Source organism: Hemicordylus capensis, chromosome 2, assembly GCF_027244095.1.
Source record: "Hemicordylus capensis ecotype Gifberg chromosome 2, rHemCap1.1.pri, whole genome shotgun sequence".
Taxonomy (NCBI): domain Eukaryota; kingdom Metazoa; phylum Chordata; class Lepidosauria; order Squamata; family Cordylidae; genus Hemicordylus; species Hemicordylus capensis.
In genome coordinates this window covers 261,116,743-261,138,048 of record NC_069658.1, presented here as the reverse complement: position 1 = coordinate 261,138,048, position 21,306 = coordinate 261,116,743, and the positions used below count along the sequence as shown (strand labels likewise).

Here is a 21,306-nt window from a genome sequence, read left to right as displayed (position 1 = left end):
TGAATTGGAAATATATATTTATTTATATGAGAAAATATATATGCAAGGATTTGTTTTTGAAGCTATTTCCCATCACATGTATAGGGGATGAAACCTCCCTTTCTATTTTGACACAATTGAAAAACAGAGCGCAGAAGACGAATAAAAAGCTTGTGCCTTTTATTGGTTTCCACATGTGAAAGTATTGTGCTTTCGCTTTGTTCCACATTGTTTTACAGTCTGTGGGTAATTCTTCCTCAGTCTTCTGGAATGCAGAAGTTCATGGAACTAGCCACAAATGATGACAGCATTCTGTAGGTGGTTAATCTGAAAACTGCAACTGACATAGGCAAGGCCTGATGAGGATGAATCAGGTTATACTCTCATTAGCAAAAATCAGTGCATCCTTGTGTATACTCTTTTGTTTCCATGTTAAAGGTAGGGATGTTATTGAGTAAGAGGAGCTGGAGGTCTGAGGAGAGGAGCTGGGATGTTAGAGACGACTTTTTCTGGAACAAAGACAAAGAAGTATTCTTGTTAGAGGAAAGGAAGTAAAATTTCAGAGGCAGAACATAGTAGTAACCACTTTCCAACAACATTGGAAATAGCAAGAAGATTGTCAATGCGTAAAGATAAGCAGACTCAGATTTGAGTGAATAAGACCAATTCCAGATCCTTGGAAGTTCCCTACTGTGATGGCTAATTTTTTTTTGCAAAAACCTATTTGCATGTTTTCCTCTGTTGCCTTGAGGGCCAGCAACATCTTCTTTATCTTAAAATGTGTGCATATCTAATCTATCTATCTATCTATCTATCTATCATATTTCTATACTGCCCCATCCAAAGGCTCTGGGCGGTGCACAAGTAAAATACAAGAACAAAAACTGTTTAAAACAAACATGTTAAAACTATACAAAAACAAATTTAAAACAGTTCAAAGCCATTTAAGACCAATTTAAAATACTTAAGTGCAAACACCTTGGAAGGCCAGGCCCAACAAGTAAGTCTTCAGGCCTCTCTTGAAGGCCAACAATAAGCCGCAACTACAGATATCTGTTGCAGAGGTGCACCTAGGTAACCTGGTCCTAAAGACCTTTGGAGCCCCCCTCCCCCACCCCCGCTGGCAAATTAAGCACCATCATGCTCACCCAGGCGACCACACCACCCAGGACAGACTAAAAGACCAGGAGCAGCTACAGAGAAGGCCCAGTTCCACCAGATGTGTCAGTGGTAACTGGAGATGAACCTTTCCAGATGACCTCAACGTGATGAGGATCATACAGAAGAAGGTAACCTGGACCTAAGCCATTTAGGGCTTTAAAAGTAATAACCAGCACTTTGTATTCTGCCTGGAAACATATTGGCAGCCAATACAACTGTTTGACAACAGGCATAATATGGTCTCTCTGGGTTACCCCAGAGAGTAGACCAGTCTGCCCCCAGATTGGGGGCCTACCATTCACTGCCTCACGTGCCCAGCCTCCACACAGGCCCTGCTAAATACTGTTGGTGCCAGTTGCAATGGGGTAGAATGATGTCACCACCTGGCACCTGTTATCCCATGGTGTTATAACATGGTGGTGACATCATTATATTGGGTTGCAGCTGGTGACAGCAGTATTTAGCAGGGCCTGTGGAGGCCAGCCAGATGGATGGTTGGCTTGTGGTGGTAGCAGCATCATTTATCAAGGATTGCAGAGGCTAGGTAGGTGGCTGGTCTGTGGTGGCAGCAGTAGCAGATGACCCCAGCAGAGATGGGGTTATGATTGTGGAGGCTCACCAAAATGCTTGGACACAGGCTGCCACCAACCTTGCATGAAACTATGTGTCTTAAAATGAAAATATAATGCTCCTGAGCATGCTTCAGCAGCTGCTATAGTCAGCATTAAAATTCATATTCTGAATTTCAGAGTTCTGTAACACAATCACAGCCACGTGTATTTCTGGATTCCTTGTCCACAATTCTGAAATAACCTAGGAGTTTGGCTAGCTAGCTTTATGTTCTAGAAACAGTAGGATCTGGATCTCTCTGTCTTCCCAACATTCTCCCACTTGCTAGCATACCACCTTGTGATAATTTTATGAAAGATGGTATATAAATATAAAAATAAATAAATAAAATCTAATTCCCTTACATGTGCTATTAGGGCCAATAAATAAAGGGACTGAAACATTATGAAGGAAATTGCCCTAAAGCCAGTGTCTTCTCCCTGTCCCATAAACTTTAGTCCTGGCTCAGTTTATGCCGTTAACCAAACTCCCAATGATATTAACAAAGCTGGCATTCCTGTCTTACTGTAAATAGAAACAGCATCCAATGCATCCTGCAATGAAAACTGCAGTCACGGCTAAGGAAATCAGAATGATCCCCCAGAATTTCAGTGGTTGCTTTCCTGGACTGGTTGTTGTCTCTGTTCCTGCAAGAGAAAAAGGTGAAGAACTGCATTAGAGAGAGATTTATAGATGTTAGAATCCATAAGGAGTGCAATTCAGCTTCAGGGGCAGGGACCAGCTTGGAATGCCCATTAGTCGTAGAACTTTCCATCTGATTCTGATTCTGATTAGTTGGAAGCTTTATATAGAATCTTTCTGGATCAGATCACCAGCGTAGAATTCTTGACTTTTCACCCCCTTAACCTACCTTTGTCTGCCCTCTGCTCCCATCTCCCCATGCCTGTTCTTTACTCTTACTGCAAATTTCAGTTTTCCTCTAAATAGACTATATTTAACAAGGAAGATTCAAGCTTTCTGCCTTCCTGGAATACTTTCCATATTGACTTAGCTGCTGATGAACCTCTAAGCATCTTTCATAGAACCCTTATTCATTGCAGAAGATTCTGGGGCATGTTCTACCATTGCACACACTCAATTTGTGTGGCCAGGTCAATTTGGGCCCCACCACCATCATGAATGACTTGAAAGTGTACCCTAGAGCACACACAACACTCCTCTGTGGCTGAGCATTGCAAGGGAGTCATGGTGGGCAAGTTTTCTTCTAGGGCAACTTGAACTTCTCATTGAGAAGTGGGTGAGAAGCTCATGGTAAGCTTTTAAGGAACTCCAGGGTTTCCCTGGAATGCAGTAATTGTTGTAGAATATTGACATCTTCTAGACTTTGGACAACCTACCACCAGGTAGAGTCTTGCCTGTTAGCCTGGCTCTTGACTGCCTGTTAGCCTGGCAGTTAAATCCACCTACAGAAACTAAGAGGCAGAGCCAGGAGTGTAAGTTGGGTCTATGATCTCCTGACTGCATATCTAGTCATGTTCACTGAATTTAAGATCTTGAATGAACTCACATACGAAAACAACACACAACCAACAATAGTTAATCACTTGTGAATAACCATTCTCTGAATATGTTCACTTTCCCTAGATGAGAGATTTAATCTTCTACCACCCAGTCTTTGTTCCATCTTTCTTAGTAGGTCTCTTATTTAACCTCAGTTACATTACCTCAGTTTAACAAAATAGACTTGTGCTGAAATCTGAAGGCACTGATCTTCTTGCCTTTACATGAATCATAGCAAAGAAGAAGAAGAAGAAGAAGAAGAGAGAAAGAGAAAGAGAAAGAGAAAGAGAAAAAAAAGAAGGGGAAAAGGGGTAGGGGAAGTGTCCCACAAACTGACATTTAGATCAAGTTTAGATCAATACCTCTTTAAAACAGTAGACCTCTCCAGTAATTTCTGGACATCTATACAATGGTCACTTTCCCTAGATGAGAGATTTAATCTTCTACCATCCAGTATGTACGTACGTACGTATGTATTTTTATTTTACATATAAAATAAAAATATTTGTTTCATATTTGTTACATTTGTTTCATCTCTCTTGGTAGGTCTCTTATTAGCTTCCATACCTGGTTTGGTGGTACCAGTTCCAACACTGGCTTTTGCCCATGTGACTGTGGTGCTGTCGATTGGTGTTGCAGTCGTATCACTTGTACCTGATGGCTTGGTACTTTTCGTTTCCAGCAGCGTAACCGTGGTAGCCAGAGATGGCTTGTAAGAGCTGGTTGTGTTACTTGGTATAGCTGTGTTACTTGGTATAGTGGTGCTGTTCTTGTGCACTGGTGCAGCAGGTGTGCTAGAGAGGAGGGCCAAAAGCATTGCTGTGGTCCTGTTGGCTGATGGATTGACACCAGTGACTGCTATGTGAGAGGCGGGAAAAATCCCATCCAAATATGAAAGATGAATCCAGTCAAATATTTATGGAGTCTCAGTGTTTCTCCTGCTTTGGATAACCATACTCTTCTCTTCAAGGACTCATGATATCAAATTCACAACACCCTATTTTGTGGCAGCATATGAAATTCACAGAATCTGAGTCAGGGATGCATTGAGGAGTTCCCTCCTTCATTTTACTGGACTGTCCCACCAAATCTAATATACCATATCTTCCCCCTTCCCAAACATGTCTTCCTCTCCTCACCCCACCAAAAATTAAGTGAGGAGTTACTCCTTAAGCTTTCCCACTGCCTGCATCCCTGTTCTGAATTTATAGGAATTTCCTTAACCTCAGTAACATTACCTCAGTTTAACAAAATAGACTTGTGCTGAGATCTGAAGGCACTGATCTTCTTGCCTTTACATGAATTATAGTGAAGAAGAGGGTGTGTGTGTGTGTGTGTGTGTCTCATAAACTGACATTTAGACCAAGTTGTCTATACCTCTTAAAAATAGCAGACCTCTCTAGTAATTTCTGGGCATCTACACAATAGTCACAATTTAGTACAGTTTTAAGCATTGATTTATTGCAGTCATCTCAAGCATAATTAACTGTGTTAGATTGTGGCCACTAGAGGATCTTCAGTTGCAATCTCAAAATACTTTGGCCCATGAAAGGGCAAACTTAAAAACATACATTTCTATTTTTGGGAACTCGAACAACTGAATGATATGCTTTAAACACACACACACACACACACACACACACACACACACACACACACACACACACTCCTAAAAAGCTTTTGCCCTACATATTTTAGGGATAGCCTAAGCTCAAGGTGTCCTATTGACTGTATTATTAGGTACTAAGTCAAACAGCAAGGGCATTTGGATAGGCATTTTGGGTGGTTGTTCATAACTGAGGAACTCCCTCCCCCAGGAGGCTTTACAGATAGGGCTTTTCTTTGAATCCTCTCTGGAATTTAGTGTGCCAGTCCACATATTAGTTTTGTTTACGCCAACGTCCCTGTGGGCTATCAGAGATGAGTGTACAACAGACTCTGCTTCCCCCCCAAATTACTGTAAGAATTACTGCACATGCTTTCTTGGCCCAAATTATGTCTGGGGTAAAAACATCCTTTATTTGCAGCAGCTTTTTTTTTTTTAGACGAGCTTTCTGATATTCCCTGCCACTTCTCCTGCGATGTGTGGAGTGGCCACTGGCAGTAATTCAGCATTTAGGATAATTTATATTACTTTTTTTTATTTTTAAAATGCCTGTATACATTGTGTTTTGAATTGGTGAAACAGTCGCTATCCACTCTGATTCCTGGCTTCCTTTCACACCTTTCCTTGCCTTTGCTTTTAAAGCCCTTTCACTCGCATCTCCTCCGGAATAGAGGATGCGTGTTCACATATCAGGAAGATTTACCCCGAAGTCCCTGCAAGGTATCGGGGAACACTTCACATACAATTCGGGTTTTTCACTGTGTTAGAGTGTAGCCCGATTTCTATCCGGGGTAAAAAAAATCCACTTTTTGTGTCAGTTTTTTGGGGACAACTTTTTGGGACAACTCGCAGTAAAGCCTTTCAGTAAACTTGTGGTAAAGCCTGCTGTGTGAAGAACGCCCTGGAGACTAAGGCCTGATCTACATGTGTAAAAGAATGAGATGGAAGGGTCCAGAGGTGATAGAATAAAGGCTCTACTTCAGACTGCATGCAGGGAGTAGGAGGTGCAAAATTTCTGAGGTGATAGAATGAATGGTACTTCTTCAGACTGAGTAGGGCAGCTTGAGGTATGAAGAATTCTGAGGTAGCAGAATAGACAGAATTTTAGACTAAGCGAGTGGGAATCACATTTTGAATGTGCTCCTATGTTAAAAAAAAAAAAGTTTGGTATATGGGACAGCATTCAAAGATGGCATTCTCCCAGTTGGAGTCTGAAGCAGGCCTGTAGCCAGCTAGTGGCATGGTAGGTACGAGCCCCCTCAAAAAATTATCTTCCCTCTCCAGGTGGCTGGCCATTCTGGCTGTTTTTTTCAGTGCTGCTTCTTAGCGGAACAAAGCTGCTGTAGAAGGTCCATTGTTTGCTAATTGCTTACCTAATTGCTTCCCTGATCTTGGGAAAGAGACAGATTACAATGCTGATTGCCTGCTTGATAAGACTGGAGTTGTTATCAGCTATTTTGCGATCCTCCAGGAAGCAGGCAGGGAAGAGAATTAGAAGAGACTGGGAGTGGGATAAGGGCTGCTGTGTGTCCCACCCCCATAGTTCTGTGTGAGAGTTTGATTCTCTACACTCAGCAGCAAAATGTGACTTTCTGCACGCTGAACCTGGCAAGCAGCACTGCAGGGAGTGAGTCTGACGTGGGGGGTGAGACTGGTGAGTTGGAATAAAACGGATCTGGATATAAGAACATAAGAACAGCCCTGCTGGATCAGACCCAAGGCCCATCTAGTCCAGCATCCTGTTTCACACACAGTGGCCCACCAGATGCCGCTGGAAGCCACAGGCAGGAGTTGAGGGCATGCCCTCTCTCCTGCTGTTATGCCCATGCAACTGGTACTCAGAGGCATCCTGCCTTTGAGGCTGGAGGTGGCCCACAGCCCTCTGACTAGTAGCTGTTGATAGACCTCGCCTCCATGAAGTCATCCAAACCCCTCTTAAAGCCATCCAGGTTGTTGGCTGTCACCACATCTTGTGGCAGAGAATTCCACAAGTTGATTATGTGTTGTGTGAAAAAATACTTCCGTTTTCTGGTCCTAAATTTCCCGGCAATCAATTTCATGGGATGACCCCTGGTTCTAGTGTTATGTGAGAGGGAGAAGAATTTTTCTCTCTCCACTTTCTCCATACCATGCACAGTTTTATAGACCTCTATCATGTCTCCCCGCAATCGTTTTTTTTCTAAACTAAAAAGCCCCAGGTGTTGTAGCCTTGCCTCATAAGAAAGGTGCTCTAGGCCCCTGATCATCTTGGTTGCCCTCTTCTGCACCTTCTCCAGTTCTAAGAGGGATATGGGTGGGAGGGATGTGTGAGACCTAAAGCAAGCTTTGCTCTGCTCTCCCAAAGTGAAAGAAAGATGTGTTTTAAAAGATACCAATTGCTTTTCAGCCCTTTTCAGTATGGAACATATTTTTTTGCTTCATTTATTGATTGCTTATTGGTGAAGAATTCAGCATGCTTCAGCTATTGAGAAAATGGGAACTTTTTTGGTTGATTTGAGTGGGTCTTTTTGCTGGCATGCAGAGCAGACCTGAAACATTCCTGCCAATGCCCAATCCCGATTCCTGCACATGTGCACTCAGAAGTAAATCATATTGAATGGGCCTATTAAACAGTGGAGTTTCCAGAGCTGCTATGGTCATTTTTCATATGCTGCCCTTGGTAAATTCAAACCTAAATTCAGTGGGGAATAGATTACTGAGTGTGTGCAAATTGTTTCTGCATTGTGGTTTTTGCTGCTGTTTTGTTTCTGATTCTGGGTTGCCATATGCTTGCTAATTGTGGGCATGAGACTGGAGAGCTGCTGCGAGTCAACTTGCAGACCAGCAGGCAAAACTCTTAAGTGGACCCCTGTCCTGACTCCATGCAAGGCAGTTTTTCTGTGTTCTCTTTTTATATCAAAATATTTATTAAGGGCAAAAGTGCACATCTGGACTCTTGAGAGGCAGAGGGGGGAGTTAAATTTTATTGTGAAATGTGGAATTTTATTGCATTTATTACACATCGATTCAGAAAACTGCAATTTCTGTTGACTTTTGCACTACTTCAATATAAGTGCCCCAGGCTGCAAATTGTGTTTAAAGAGCCATATAACTTGCCCCTGCTGACTTTGGTGATCCCACCCTCGCCACAAAAAGCTTTGAGGCTAGCTATGGGCCTGGTCTGAAGTGGAAGTAGAGTTGGCAACCCTCCAGGATTGGCCTGGCATCTCCAGGAATTGACACCAATCAATCGGCTGGTGACTCTTGAAAGTAATCTTGGAGATTTTGATGACTTGATATTGAAAAAATATTGGAAAAAATACTGGGGGTGGGGGTGGGGAAATCTTGAGGAATAGTTTCAGTCAGTTGTCAAGAATCTGCTGTACCACCTCAGAGCTATCCCACTTCATTCTGCTGTGTGTATGGACCATGGATAACACAAAAATGCAAGCAAATTAATAAACCCATGAATAAGCAAGCAAGAGTTAAGCCTTTCCTGTATGTCAGCAAGCATAATACATACTTGTTGGGGTGGTACCAGTTCTGTCATTGTCTGTTGTAGGTGTACTTCTGACATTGGACGATGTAGGCCCAATGCTGATAGTCACACTGGCTGGCTGTGCACTTGTACTGCTGGAGATGCTTGTGGCATGAGGAGATGTTTCTATAGAGCTGGTCCTTTCAGTTGTTTGTTGGGTTGTGTGAGATACTCTTGCAGGGGTGGATACTCTTGCAGGGGTGGTCTTGGGAGCCTCTGATGTGGCACCACTGAGGATCACTGAAGGTACTGTTGTCCTGGCAGATATAGTAGTACCTGTGACTGATAATAATCAAGGAAAAGGTAAGCTTTTGAGAAAAATTATTAGGTAGCCTTGCTGGTCCATTAGACACCCAGCATGCCTGAACAAGAGAGCTTAAGAGTTTGCTCAACAGTTTGTGATATTTTAGTTGGTCCTAGTAAAAGTACCTGAATCCAAGACTAGGTTTTCACCAATAGTTATTTGATGTTAGAAATTAGGAGCTCAGCTTAAATTCAAAGTCCTCTTCCTTTCGGGTAAATACAGGTAGAACCTATATTTAACCTCCATTTTTTAAGGGAGTTGTCTTAAATTCAAAGTCATCTATTTGGGTAAATAGGGTATTACCCAACATTAAGGCTATTCTCACATCATGGTGGGCAGGCAGGCGGGAAGTCAAGGTTTCACCTATCTTCCCCACAAATGATCTGTCATTCCATTCTTTGGCATGCTGCTGCGCACCCACACAATCCTTGCAGCACGGATATCCAGAGGCTGGGACAATGCATCCCAGCCTCTGGATATCCCACAATGCACCGTGTGACAACTGCAGTGTATTGGGGGATACCCCATGAGTGAGGTGCTCTAGGCGCCCAACTCTCTGTGTGTATTTGCCTGCAATGATCCCGGTGCCGGGGTTAAGGGTGTGCTCATGCCCATAACTCTGGCTAAAGGCCAGGGTTAAAAGTAGGGTTAGGCGAGCAGCAGGCAGCACCAGGATCCACACAGATCCTGGCACTGAACATGAGCAGCATAACCCAGGCTGGGCTGCCCTAGCCCTTGGGTTAGGCTGCTCGTGAGAATAGGCTTATTGTCTTTTGAATTCCTATTAGAAAGTAGGGGTGTGCACGGAACTGTCTGGCCTGGTTCGGTTTGAGGCCGGACTGGCCGGGCCAGTTCAGTCCGGCCTGCATCGAACCCCCCACCTGGTTCGGTCTGGTCCAGTCTGGTGGGGGTCAGTGAATTTTTTTTAAAATTAAAGCTAAATACCTGTAGCCCCTTCGGGGGGCTTGCTGTAGGCTGTGGGGGTGTGTGTCCGCGAGGGTTCCTTCTCCCCCCGTCGGCCTCCCTCATCACTGCCGCAGCCAGGTAAATGTAGTATTTTTGGCCCTTTCAGGCCTCCGTGAAGGCGAGCGGTGGCCATTTTGGCCGCTGCCACACATGTGCAAATGCCCTCTGCAAGGCTGTGGTAAGTAAGCCTGTGCAAATATTCAGCTCCAAATACTGGAAGCTGAATAATCTGCACTGCTCTTCCTGGCTGCAGTTCCCACTGCTCACCTCCATGCGCTGCTGGGCTTTTCACAGTGCTGGCAGGGCCCCTTAAAGAGAGATAGAGCCCTGCAGAGCCTCAGCAACATCTGGGAAGAAATGAGGGATGTGCTGGAAGTGGAGTCCTTCCCATGTTTTCTCCACAGAGCTCTGTGGGGAAAGTGCTGGCAAGCTCCGCTCTCCAGGACTCTCTGCCAGGGGCGTATCTAGGGCGGGGCAGGCAGGGCATGTGCCCCGGGCGCCTCTTGAAGGGGGGCGCCATTTCTTAAATTTAAAAAAAAAAAATTAAAAATGGCCACCAAAAACAAAATGGTCACCACACATGCTCAAATGGCCTCTGCGAGGCCCTAGGCCATGCCAGGCCTCACAGAGGCCATTTGAGCATGCGGGGTGGCCATTTTGTTTTCAGCAGCCTATATATATATATATATATATATATATATATATATAGCCACCACACGTGCTCAAATGGTCTCTACAAGGCTGCAAGGCCCCCCCATTTGAGCATGCATTTCAGCCTCCAAAATGGCCACCACGCCGATCTTTGCAGGCCCGAATAGGCCCAAAAATCAGCCTGGGACGGGCTGTGGTGGTGAATTAAGAGGCTAGCAGGGGGAGGGGGAATGGTGAGTTTGTCTTTGAATCAGTGTGAAATCCTTAGTATTAAGGCCCACTGGGAGTTTCAGAAAGACAGTTAAAATGAGAGAAAGAGAGCAAGAAATACCAGAATATATTCCAAGCAGTGACACAGTTTACTTTGCATATTCTTTAATTATTTTCAGAGTATCTGGGAAAAGTCAAATTCTCCCATTTATTTTTAAAACTTATGTAATAGTGATGCTACAATTCATAGTAGAGAATTAGACAGGCACTTCTGTTTAGTTTTCCAAGTACACCTCCACATAGTATTTGGGTATTTCTATTTCATGAGCCCCAGCATACTGAAATTTGTCATTTTCCAGCATATTTTGGTCTGGCTACATCCACAGCAAAATAGTTTTTGAAATATTAAAAGATTAACGAGCTTGACTTGTATTTTTCAGCTGATATTTTGGTAAAGTTGTCTGAAAGATGGGTGTCAGATATTTGGACAGGGGACGCAATTTCAGTGCTTGCCCTAGGCACTATTTCCCCTAGATACGCCTCTGCTCTCTGCATGCCTTTCCAAACACCACTGGGGCTGGGTAGGGCTTCATTCCTCTTTAGGGAGCCCTACCTGTGCTGGGAAAAGCACAGCAGTGCACAGAGGAGAGCGGTGGGAACCGTTGCCAGGAGCGGCTGTGCAGATTATCCAGCTTCCACTAACGGGCTGAATATTTGCCCAGGCCTAATAATCAAGCCACAATACCAGATTACCCATTGGGTTACCTGCTTTTGTTTTAATTGTTTTAACTGGCCCTGCTCCTGTGCTTTTAACAGTATCTGGGCCTGCAGAATGTAGCAGTTGAACTTTGCCCTGTCATGGAGATCAATGATGGGGTAAAAAACAACAACACCCTGCTAAATATTCTTACATCTAGCTGTTGATAGAGGCTCAGGGGCAATTAAAAGATGGCAACCCTATTTACCTAGTCACTCTTTTCCCTTCAAGATAGCAAAAGAGAAAGGCAGTGACACTCTGATGATTCACAAAGGCTATCTTCGTTCTTTTTTCACATGTTCTCAGCCTTAGTCTTGGCATTTTAAACAGGCTCAGGTTCTGTGACAAAACTCTGATCCAACTCAATTCCTAACTTAATTTATGAAAATTAGCCCCTCTCTTTAAAAAAAATTCCATTGTAGAGGCAATTCCACCCCCCACCCCGCCAGTGACAGTCTCTTCCTTGATGAAAGAGCTGTTTTCTCTTCAAACTAACTTGTTTTCAACCCAACCTTACAAATTTAAATTGGAAGAGTCCCAAAGATGTGTGTCTCAGAGTGTACTGGCATCTAGTGGACAACTTTGGTAGAAGGTCCTTGTTAGATTTTGTAGTCTCATCTGTTGAAAACAATCAGAGCTTCTCAAGCTCTCAACCTCTCTAAGCGGGGCCGTCCTTAGGGCAGGGCAACCAGGGCAATTGCCTGGAGCCCCACACTCGGACAGGCCCTGAGCTTGGCATACTGGCCGAACAGCCTGCCCTGCTGTCTTGGCCTGCCACATACATGTTTCTATGCTAAGGGCCAATCTACATGTTATGTGGGAGCTCCTTAAGTTGAACTGTGAACGTAACTATCTTCTTGGGAAAGCAGCCACAGGGGATTTGGATTGGGTCCATGGTACAGGGAGGAAAGAGTTTAACTCTTAACCCTGTGCTAGTTCCCTGGTTTAAATCACTCCTCCCAAGCTGCAGTGTTGTGGAAGGGAAAACCTATGAGCACTGTGGCTTATAAGCTTTGAGAGTGATTTGGACTGAGGGTGGTCCATACAGTCTTTCCCCACAGAGCAGGGGGAAGGTCTGAGACCTCCTCCTCCATGCCACGGGCAGAAGCCCATCAAAATCCCTGTCCCATGCAATGGTTTTTGTAAGAAGAAAATTACACGAAGAGTTCCAGTCATGGAGACTATTCACATGCGCATGTAAAACCGGGCTACGGCAGCCCAGCCCAGTTTTGCATGCGCATGTAAACTGCTGGGATCTCGCTGGATCCCGGTGGCACTATGGTGGCAAACCCACCTAAGTAGCCTCCCCTCAAAACAGGGTTGGGAGAGTGAGCGCTCTCCTAACTTGGGTTGTGTGGGGGGGGCAGGGGGGCAATTTGGGCATGTTGTTGCAAAATATAAAATGTTATAAAATGTTTAAAAACATTAAATTAAAAAAAAAAAGTTGTCGGGCAGTCGCAGCTGCCAGACTGCAGGGAGCCCAGGGAGGGGATGAGGATCCCCATGATGCACTGTGTACTTGTGTGGTGCCTTATGGTGTTTCCAGGGGCCAGAATGACACATCCTGCCCCCCTCCGACCCTCCCTGCTGCCTGAGCATGCGAGGAATCGTCTGGGTGTGCCGGGAGCATGCCCAGCGCAGGAGGAGTGGTCATCTGTGTGTCCTCTGCCTAACTGTGTAGGCAAGGACTGTATTGTTTATAATATTTGTTTATATATTTGTTTATTGCCCATAAACAAATGAGCACAAATTTATTTCCTCTAATCTTATTTTTTAAAGTCTATATTTTAAAGAGGAAGTGAAATGTCCCTCTCCAAGCTCATCAATGCCCCCTTGGACCCAGCCCTGGCAAGTATCAATTAAAGGGAAAGAAATGAGGCAATGCAAAAAACATTATACAATGTCAGGAGCCAGCACAGTGTAGTGGCTAGAGTGCTGGACTAGGACCGGGGAGACCCGACTTCTAATCCCCATTCAGCCATGAGACTTGCTGGGTGACTCTGGGCCAGTCACTTCTCTCTCAGCCTAACCTACTTCACAGGGTTGTTGTGAGAAGAAACATAAGTATGTAGTACACTGCTCTGGGCTCCTTGGAGGAAGAGCGGGATATAAAATGTAGATAATAATAATAATTATTATTATTATTATTATGTGGTGCCTTTTGCCTATGGGGCAGAAGAATCTCTCTCCTCCATTTGAGGTGAATCAGACAGCTTTTATCAGCATGGCAATTCTGTGTGTGTTTCAGAGCCACTGTGCCCTTGCACTGCTGAACTGAGATGCATGACAAGAAGCAGTTGTGACATTACACATAGTTTTGATTAATGGTTAATAAGCTCTCTGGTGTATAATACGGCAAGGCAAATTCAGCTTGCAAAATTATGCCCTTGTACATTGTCTGGAAAATACAATTGGTGCAGAATGCAGCAGCCAGACTGGTCCCTCCCTGGAACAACTCGAAGGGACCATAAAACACTGATTCTGAAAGAACTGCACTGGCTGTTGATATCTTGCCTTGAGAAATACAAAGTGCTGGTTGTTACCTATAAAGCCCTCAGTGGCTTGGGTCCAGCATACTTAAGAGAGCGACTTCTTTGTCATGAACCCAGCCACCTATTAAGATCATCTGGGGAGGTCCATTTATGGTTGCCACCAGTTTGTTTGGTGATGACTTGGGACAGGGCCTTCTTTGTGGCTGCCCTGGGGCTTTGGAATATGATCCCTGTCAGAATAAGAGCATCTATATCTCTGCTTGCTTTTAAAAAGACCCTCAAGACACACCTGTTTTCTCAGGCTTTTAACTGAAATTAATTTTAAACTGTTTTAATTGTTTTTATCCTATGAAATTGTTTTAACTTTCTATTCTGTGAAATTGTTTTAATTGTTTTTACTCTGTTTTATATTGGCTGCTTTAAAATGTGTACACCTTGTTTTAAATTGTGTACACATGATAAACAAACAGACAGACACCAAGTGGCTTATCATTCCTCTAGGCCCTTCTGTTGAGAATAAAGGGCCCAATCATTTCACAGCTGGAAGGAGGAGAAACTGCCAGGCATACACAATGTTCACCATTTCCCTGCCATTTTCCCTCACCTGTACTGGTCTGTGATTTTTCACCCTCTGCCACTTATGATTATACTATGGCAGCACATAAATAAGGAGCTATTGTTTTTTATAAGTATACAGTATCCTACCCTTCCCCAAAGGGTCAAATATAAATATACTTATACATTCAGGGCAGCATACAAGGTTCTACCCATTTTTTTCATCCTCACAACAACCCTGTAAGATTGTTTAGGCACAGAGAGAGAGAGAGAGAGAGAGAGAGAGAGAGAGAGAGAGAGAGAGAGATATCCTCACAACAACCCTGTAAGGTTGTTTAGGCAGAGAGAGAAAGAGAGAGAGAGAGTGAGTGAGAGAGAGAAAGACTGGCCCAAGATCATGTCTGAGTGATCTTGAACCTGGATCTCTCCCATGGGCGGGGGTCAAAGGCTGCAATCCTATACCCACTTAACTGGGAATTAGTCCCATTGAATTAAATGGGACTGGCTGAATTGGGAGGGCAACTGCCCCCACCCCCTAGACGCCCATGTCCTCTCCTGGTCCAACTGCCTATCCACAGCACCACACTGGCCCATTATACCCGTGCCCTGTGCTACATCCACCCCCTGATTTTTCAAAAGCAAAAATTCTCCCTGTATTGTAAATTGGTGTTTATATTTGTATTTCTGTTTTAATTGTTTTTAATGATTTTTGTTTTTCAATTGTAAACCGCCCTGAGCCAGCTTGGAAGGGCGGTATAAAAATAGAATAAATAAATAAATAAATAAATAAAGTTTCCGGGTTCCCCCATGAGAAACTGAAGTCCTCCCCTAATGACAGGGCTGCTCCCCAGGAGAAACATTAGAGAATTTTCTCAAATGTCTTCTCCAGATCCCTGCGATTGCTGACACTAACATTCAAATTGCCTACCTGCTAAGAAGAAAGAAAACAGCAGCAGGGTCCAGCAACTGACTCCTGGCACCAGAATCCATTGAAGTTTCATCTTGATGCTTTATCAAGTGAACAAGAGTCCTGCAGTGTATGTCTCCTTGGTTCTGAATTCTCCGCTTCAAATGGCTGGGTGGTAGGTAGATCTCCACTGTGCCTGTCCGTGACAGCTCAGCTTGCATACTTTCGCCCTCTTGTCTTGCCCAAGGTGTGGCCCCCTTGATACGGAATGATATACGACCGGAACACATTGCATCATTGCCTCGTTGGAGAGGTACGTCTGCATGGAAAAGATTTATTAATAAGTGAAACAGGTTGAAGCTCCCCAGTGGTTGAGAGAGCACAAGACACCCACCCACCATGGCTCACTCTGAATTTACATCAAAAGGTGAACCATGACAAGTTGTAACTCTAGAGCTGGGAGAGGCTTCAGGAATGGAAAACATGCCTTGAGTACATTTCATTACTAATGTCTCATGAAAATGAAAGAACCAAGTAACAATTTCTCCCGCATTCCTTATTTTAATTTTCTTTCTTTTGTTTATATTCTCCCTTTCCATCCATCTCCTCTGCTTGATACACAAAGCAGTACACTGTATTCATCATCATCATCACCACCACCACCACCATCATCATCATCATGTCATGTCAAAGAAATTTACATAGAATAAGAAATAAGAAAATTGTTCCCTGTCACAAAGGGAGGTCATCCACACAATCAAAAACTGTGTTCTTCCTGGGTTTGGGAGCCGTGTGTGCTCTTAATTTTTGATTGTGTGGAAGCTATCTAGGTTTTCCTCCCACCTTGCTTCCACGCAGTCACTTCTACCCAGGTTTTCCTCCTACCGTGCTTCCACACAAGCAAAAATTGGGAGCACACGCAGCTCCCAAACCTCTGCAGAACACAGTTTTTGATTGTGTGAATGACTTCAGGGTCTCACTTTTTTTTTTTTTTTTTTAAAAGTTGGTAATAGAAGGCAACCACCTGCTCCCATTGGCACACACCTTGTGTTCAGGGGCATGACACCTCTGATCCTGATGGAAGTATACTGCTATCCAAACCTAGTAGCCATTAAAAGCTCTATTGTCCATGAATTTCTCTAGCCCCCCTTTAAAACTAGATTGGTGGCCATCACATCTGGCAACAGCAAACTCCACTACATGTTGAGGCTATTCCCACGATCAACGGAAAGCGGGCTAAGGAAGCTGAGCCTGCTTTCTGTTGATCGTGGGTGTTCTCAAGGCGGCTGGACCGCCTAAAACACCCTCCCCTTAAATGAGGTTAACGGAGTGAGTGCTCTGTTAACCTCATTTTGTTGCTCGTGTGTCATGCAACACATGATTAGACCCCCGGCTGGGAGGCTGCAAGCAGCCTCCTGGGCTCAGGGGTCTCTCCAGGATGCCCTGCACATCCTGGAACGTCCTGGGGCCGACTGGACCCTGATCCCCACCACCTCTGCTGACTCCATGACATGTTGCGGGGATCCCCTGCAGGCTCCAGCAATCATGTGGGTGGCTGATCTGGCCGCCCAGGGCTCTGGGCAGGATTGTCTGAAGGGAGAGTGGGCTAAGCCCACTCTCCCCACAGACCCGACAGAAGCTCTTCTCACGGACCGTTGTGTAAAGAAGTACTTCCTTTTGTCTATCCTGAATCTTGCTGGTCATAGACATACACACATACATACACATACACATACACACACACACACACAATTTCAGCCAACCTTTCCTTCTTCTTTTTTCATTGAAGAATAATTTTGTCTGAACAACAACAACAAACAACCCAATAAAAGGGCTGCGTGCACGCACACACACAGGAAGTCCCTACCATGCAGGAAAGCAAGAAGTGTGAAATATTGTGATTCTTCCTCAACAAAAAAGCTGTTCCTCCTATTTTATCAGTGACAGAGCAGTGAGTCTTAGGTAGCCTGTATACTTAAGATCATATACAGCCATGTGTTAAACACTATTGTCAGTAAGTTAAAGGAGCAGGAAAAGGAATTTGGGGCAGTGATTTACAAGCTCATAGGAACATAGGAAGCTGCCATATACTGAGTCAGACCATTGGTCTATCTAGCTCAGTATTGTCTTCACAGACTGGCAGCGGCTTCTCCAAGGTTGCAGGCAGGTATCTTTCTCAGCCCTATCTTGGAGATGCCAGGGAAGGAATTTGGAGCCTAGATGCTCTTCCCAGAGTGGCTCCATCCCCTAAGGGGAATATCTTACAGCGCTCACACTTCATGATTTACTGAACTCAGAATTAGGTTTGTTCTTAAGTGCTTGTTGTATTTTATCCAGTAAACTTTTGTACTTAGTTGTTTGGACATTTGTCCCAGTTGGGATCCTGTAGAGAGTGTGGGGGAGCAGTCAGAAAGGGGATGGGAAGGAGAAAGAGAAAGTGGAGCTGTTCCTGAAAACCCAGCTCCCTTGAGAAATCCATAATGCTGGGAAAAGTTGAAGGAAAGAGAAGAAGAGGACAACCGGTAGCAAGGTGGATGGACTCGATTACAACAACAATAAATGCACCACTGAGAGACCTTAAAGGCCAAGCTGAAGACATATCATCCTGGAGATAATCTATCTATGTGGTCGCTAAGAGTTGACATTGACTTGACGGCACTTAATCAATCAATGAGGGAAGCCACTATAAACCACTGCTCCCTGCCTCTTTTCCTTTCCTTGAGCTTGCCAATTTCACCCACTTCTTCTCCCTGCCTGTATACAAGTAGCTTTGGCCAAACATCTTTAAGCGCATTACATTTCTTGATAGAGAGCAAGAGTACTTTATAGGGATGTGCTCACAGAGAAAACTGCAAGTGTACAGCAAGGTGGGCAAATGCAGATATCGAGGCGTTCACATGAATGGTCGTACCCAGGCTTGAGCATCCCTACCTGGGTAGGGATGCTCATGTGAAGCGCCAGGATCGAGGATGATCCTGGCGCTGCCTCCTTGGGTAATCTGGGAATATTACCCAACCTTTTACCTGGGTCAAAAGGCATGAGCATGTCCTCTTACCCAGGTATGGAGTAGTGGGGATGCTCACACAGAGATGGGCGCCTAGAGCACCCATCTCGGGGGGAATCCCTCAATGCACTGCACTCGTCCATTCAAATGGTCAAAATATAATGAACGAGCTATACGACACAAGTAGCAAAAAGGGGCCCTGTTCCATCACAGGCGCCCCCTAGAGATCAGCCATCCCTGAAAGCTTCCCTGGCCCTGTTTTGGCCAGGTAACTCTTAATGATGTTAAGCATTGCTGGCTTCCTGAAGAGGACATCCCTTGTCATTAAAGTCACAACAACAGAAAATGCCCTGCTCCTTGTAAGCACCTACTGCATTTAAGTCAGTGGAAGAACTTGGAACAGGGTCTCTGATGTTGAATGGCACACCTGGGGAGAACTTATAGGAGGTCCTTCATTGAGCAGAAGCTCTTTCTGAGGCAAAGCTTCAGGGGGCAAAGTTTTATGTGTTTCATACGATTAGAGAAGTGTCACAGTTTGAAAAAGAGCACATGGCCTTTCACAATTGGTCCCATCGGTGGAAATGGCTCTCAGGGCTTCCAGCACCTGTTACCTGAAAGCTGTTTCTGCCCGGTCCTCTGGAGTCACATCTTTGCCTGAGTGAATGTTCTATGCAACCCTTTCAATTTTCCTTAATTTTCTTTAATTTATAAATAAATAATAAATAAATAAGTTATTCTGAGTTTATTCTGTTGGTATAATTCTGTGTAATACTGTGTACCATAGTGCAAGTATATATGATTGCAATAATGTACGTTTGTAATGTTTTCCCTTCCCTGGGGACGTGCCAGATGGCACCTTGAAATTGCTTCATAACGTATAGGCTTGCCGCCTCTTCTTATGATCTGGGTTTTGACACCATCTTGCATACAGGAACAGCAGGGTGCTGTGCGCACAGCCACAGCCTGTTTCGGATCCTATCTTGACGTTTCAGGCTTAACACATTGTATGTGCATCATGAAATAGTCACTGATTTCCTGAGTTTTGAGAACAGTTTGCAGGCTTGCTGGGATTACTCATGATTTAGTTCCATGGGCTTCCTCCTAAGTGAGCGTGCATAGGACTACAGCTGTAGAAGTGTGGCTTGCTTTTAGAGGGGGGGGGGTGTCGATCACCAATTATTTTTTTAAATGGGCAAGACTCCGCTGACCTTGCACAAATTCACTGAGAGGGGAGGGGGGAAGGAGGGGAGGGAAAGCCTTCAGTTACCTGCCCCCGCCTCTCCCTCAGGGAAGTGCCCTGTGTGAAGATCGAGGGGCAGGGAGTTGCTTCCTCCTCTCCTCCTCCTTTCTCTTTCTCCCCTCAAAGCCTCAGCGTGGGAGGAAGTGGTGTAAAATTGGATAGGGCTAACTCTAGTGGGCTTCAAAACATGAGGGCTAGCCATTGAATTGTACATCACTTCCTCCTGAGCGGTCTGGAACCTTGCTGTGTAGATAGATACATATAGAAGCTCTTCTCACGATCAGTGAGAAGAGCTTCCGGTGGGTCTGTGGGGAGAGCGGCTTAACTTACCCCTCCTCGCAGACAATTGCCGAGCTGTCCCCGGGCAGCCAATCGGCCACTCACACAATTACTGGCTCCATCACAGAGCCGGTGGCGGGGATCGGGGGCCACGCCGCAGCGGCATACAGCCAGAAAACCCGGGTTAGCAGAGCACTCGTGGCACTAATCTGGGTTAAGGGGAGGGCTTCTTTGGCGGGCTAGCCGCCAGAGAACCACCAGGCTTGCCTGCAAGCCCAGTGGTTCTCACGGTGGGGAAAAACTGGGCTGCTTTAGCCCAGTTTCCTCCCCATCGTGAGAATAGCCTCATAGGAACATAGGCAGCTGCCATATACTGAGTAAGACCATTGGTCTATCTAGCTCAGTATTGTCTTCACAGACTGGCAGCAGCTTCTCCAAGGTTGCAGGCAGGAATCTCTCTCAGCCCTATCTTGGAGATGCCAGGGAGGGAACTTGAAACCTTCTGCTCTTCCCAGAGCGGCTTCATCCCCTGAGGGGAATATCTTGCAGTGCTCACACATCAAGTCTCCCATTCAGATGCAACCAGGGCAGACCCTGCTTAGCTAAGGGGACAAGTCATGCTTGCTACCACAAGACCAGCTCTCCTCTCCAGTATATGCATAAGTGGTAGATAAACTCAGTAGGCAGCACCTCAGCACCTAAGACATGTGAGGGCAGCAGATGCCACTCTGGACCACAAACACTTTCTCCTTTATTTTAAAATGTAATTCTTTAACGCCTCATAGTGTTTTATGCTAATCATTTTGGTGTGTATAAGTGTAACTGTTTTCAAGGTGATTTCCCATAATTTTTGTACTTTTCTTTTGTATCTATTTGAATGTTTTTCAAACTACTGCAATGTACTTAAAAAAAATCAAAAATCCTAAAAATTCCTTTCTAAAGCAGCACCCTCCACATTAAGAGAGGAGAGCTGGTCCTGTGGTAGCAAGCATGACTTGTCCCCTTAGCTAAGCAGGGTCCACCCTGGTTGCATATGAATGAGAGACTAGAAGTGTGAGCACTGTAAGATATTCCCCTCAAGGGATGGAGATGCTCTGGGAAAAGTGGAAGGTTCCAAGTTCCCTCCCTGGATTCTCCAAGATAGGGCTGAGAGAGATTCCTGCCTGCAACCTTGGAGAAGCCACTGCCAGCCTGTGAAGACAATACTGAACTAGATGGACCAATGGTCTGACTCAGTATATGGCAGCTTCCTATGTTCCTATGTTCCTAAGTCACTCCGTGCAAGGGGATATTGGAAGGTCACTCCTTTACTTCTCATTGGGGGAATAAAGGAAAGAGAATCAGCCTTTGTTTAATCTCAAGGCAATGACCAAGGTAGTGTGAACATGACAGATGTGAATTTCCTTCCTTCTAAAGTGAATTTGGGATTGAACATTGCTGTCTGGATGATATAAATGAATGCATATTAAGACATCCTATTTATTTATTTATTTATTTATTTATTTATTTATGCAATTTACACATTTATATCTGCAGTATCAGGGTAGC

The 21,306-nt window shown here is 44.7% G+C and overlaps 1 protein-coding gene across 3 annotated transcripts; it reads right to left on the bottom strand.

The window, feature by feature from the left end:
* Positions 1–15,520, bottom strand: LOC128342728 (mucin-5AC-like). Of its 3 annotated transcripts, none has more exons than XM_053290468.1 (5): positions 15,257–15,520; positions 8,379–8,675; positions 3,838–4,104; positions 2,276–2,396; positions 1–488 (listed from the first exon to the last, which is right to left on the bottom strand). In XM_053290468.1, the coding sequence occupies exons 1-5, from the start codon at positions 15,327–15,329 to the stop codon at positions 473–475; spliced, it is 774 nt and encodes a 257-aa protein (XP_053146443.1). In that variant the 5' UTR covers positions 15,330–15,520; the 3' UTR covers positions 1–472. The 3 variants fall into 3 exon arrangements, with proteins under 3 accessions (XP_053146443.1, XP_053146442.1, XP_053146441.1); XM_053290467.1 differs by having other exon boundaries at positions 3,838–4,125; positions 15,257–15,519; XM_053290466.1 differs by having other exon boundaries at positions 3,838–4,128; positions 15,257–15,513.
* Positions 15,521–21,306: the final 5,786 nt, after the last annotated feature.

Coding starts and splice junctions, on each gene's coding strand:
- LOC128342728 (XM_053290466.1), bottom strand. CDS start 15,329: ATGAAACTTCAATGGATTCTGGTGCCAGGAGTCAGTTGCTGGACCCTG. Junction 8,676..15,256: donor GTTTTCTTTCTTCTTAGCAG/GTAGGCAATTTG, acceptor GATTATTATCAG/TCACAGGTACTACTATATCT. Junction 2,397..3,837: donor AACTGGTACCACCAAACCAG/GTATGGAAGCTA, acceptor TTTCTCTTGCAG/GAACAGAGACAACAACCAGT.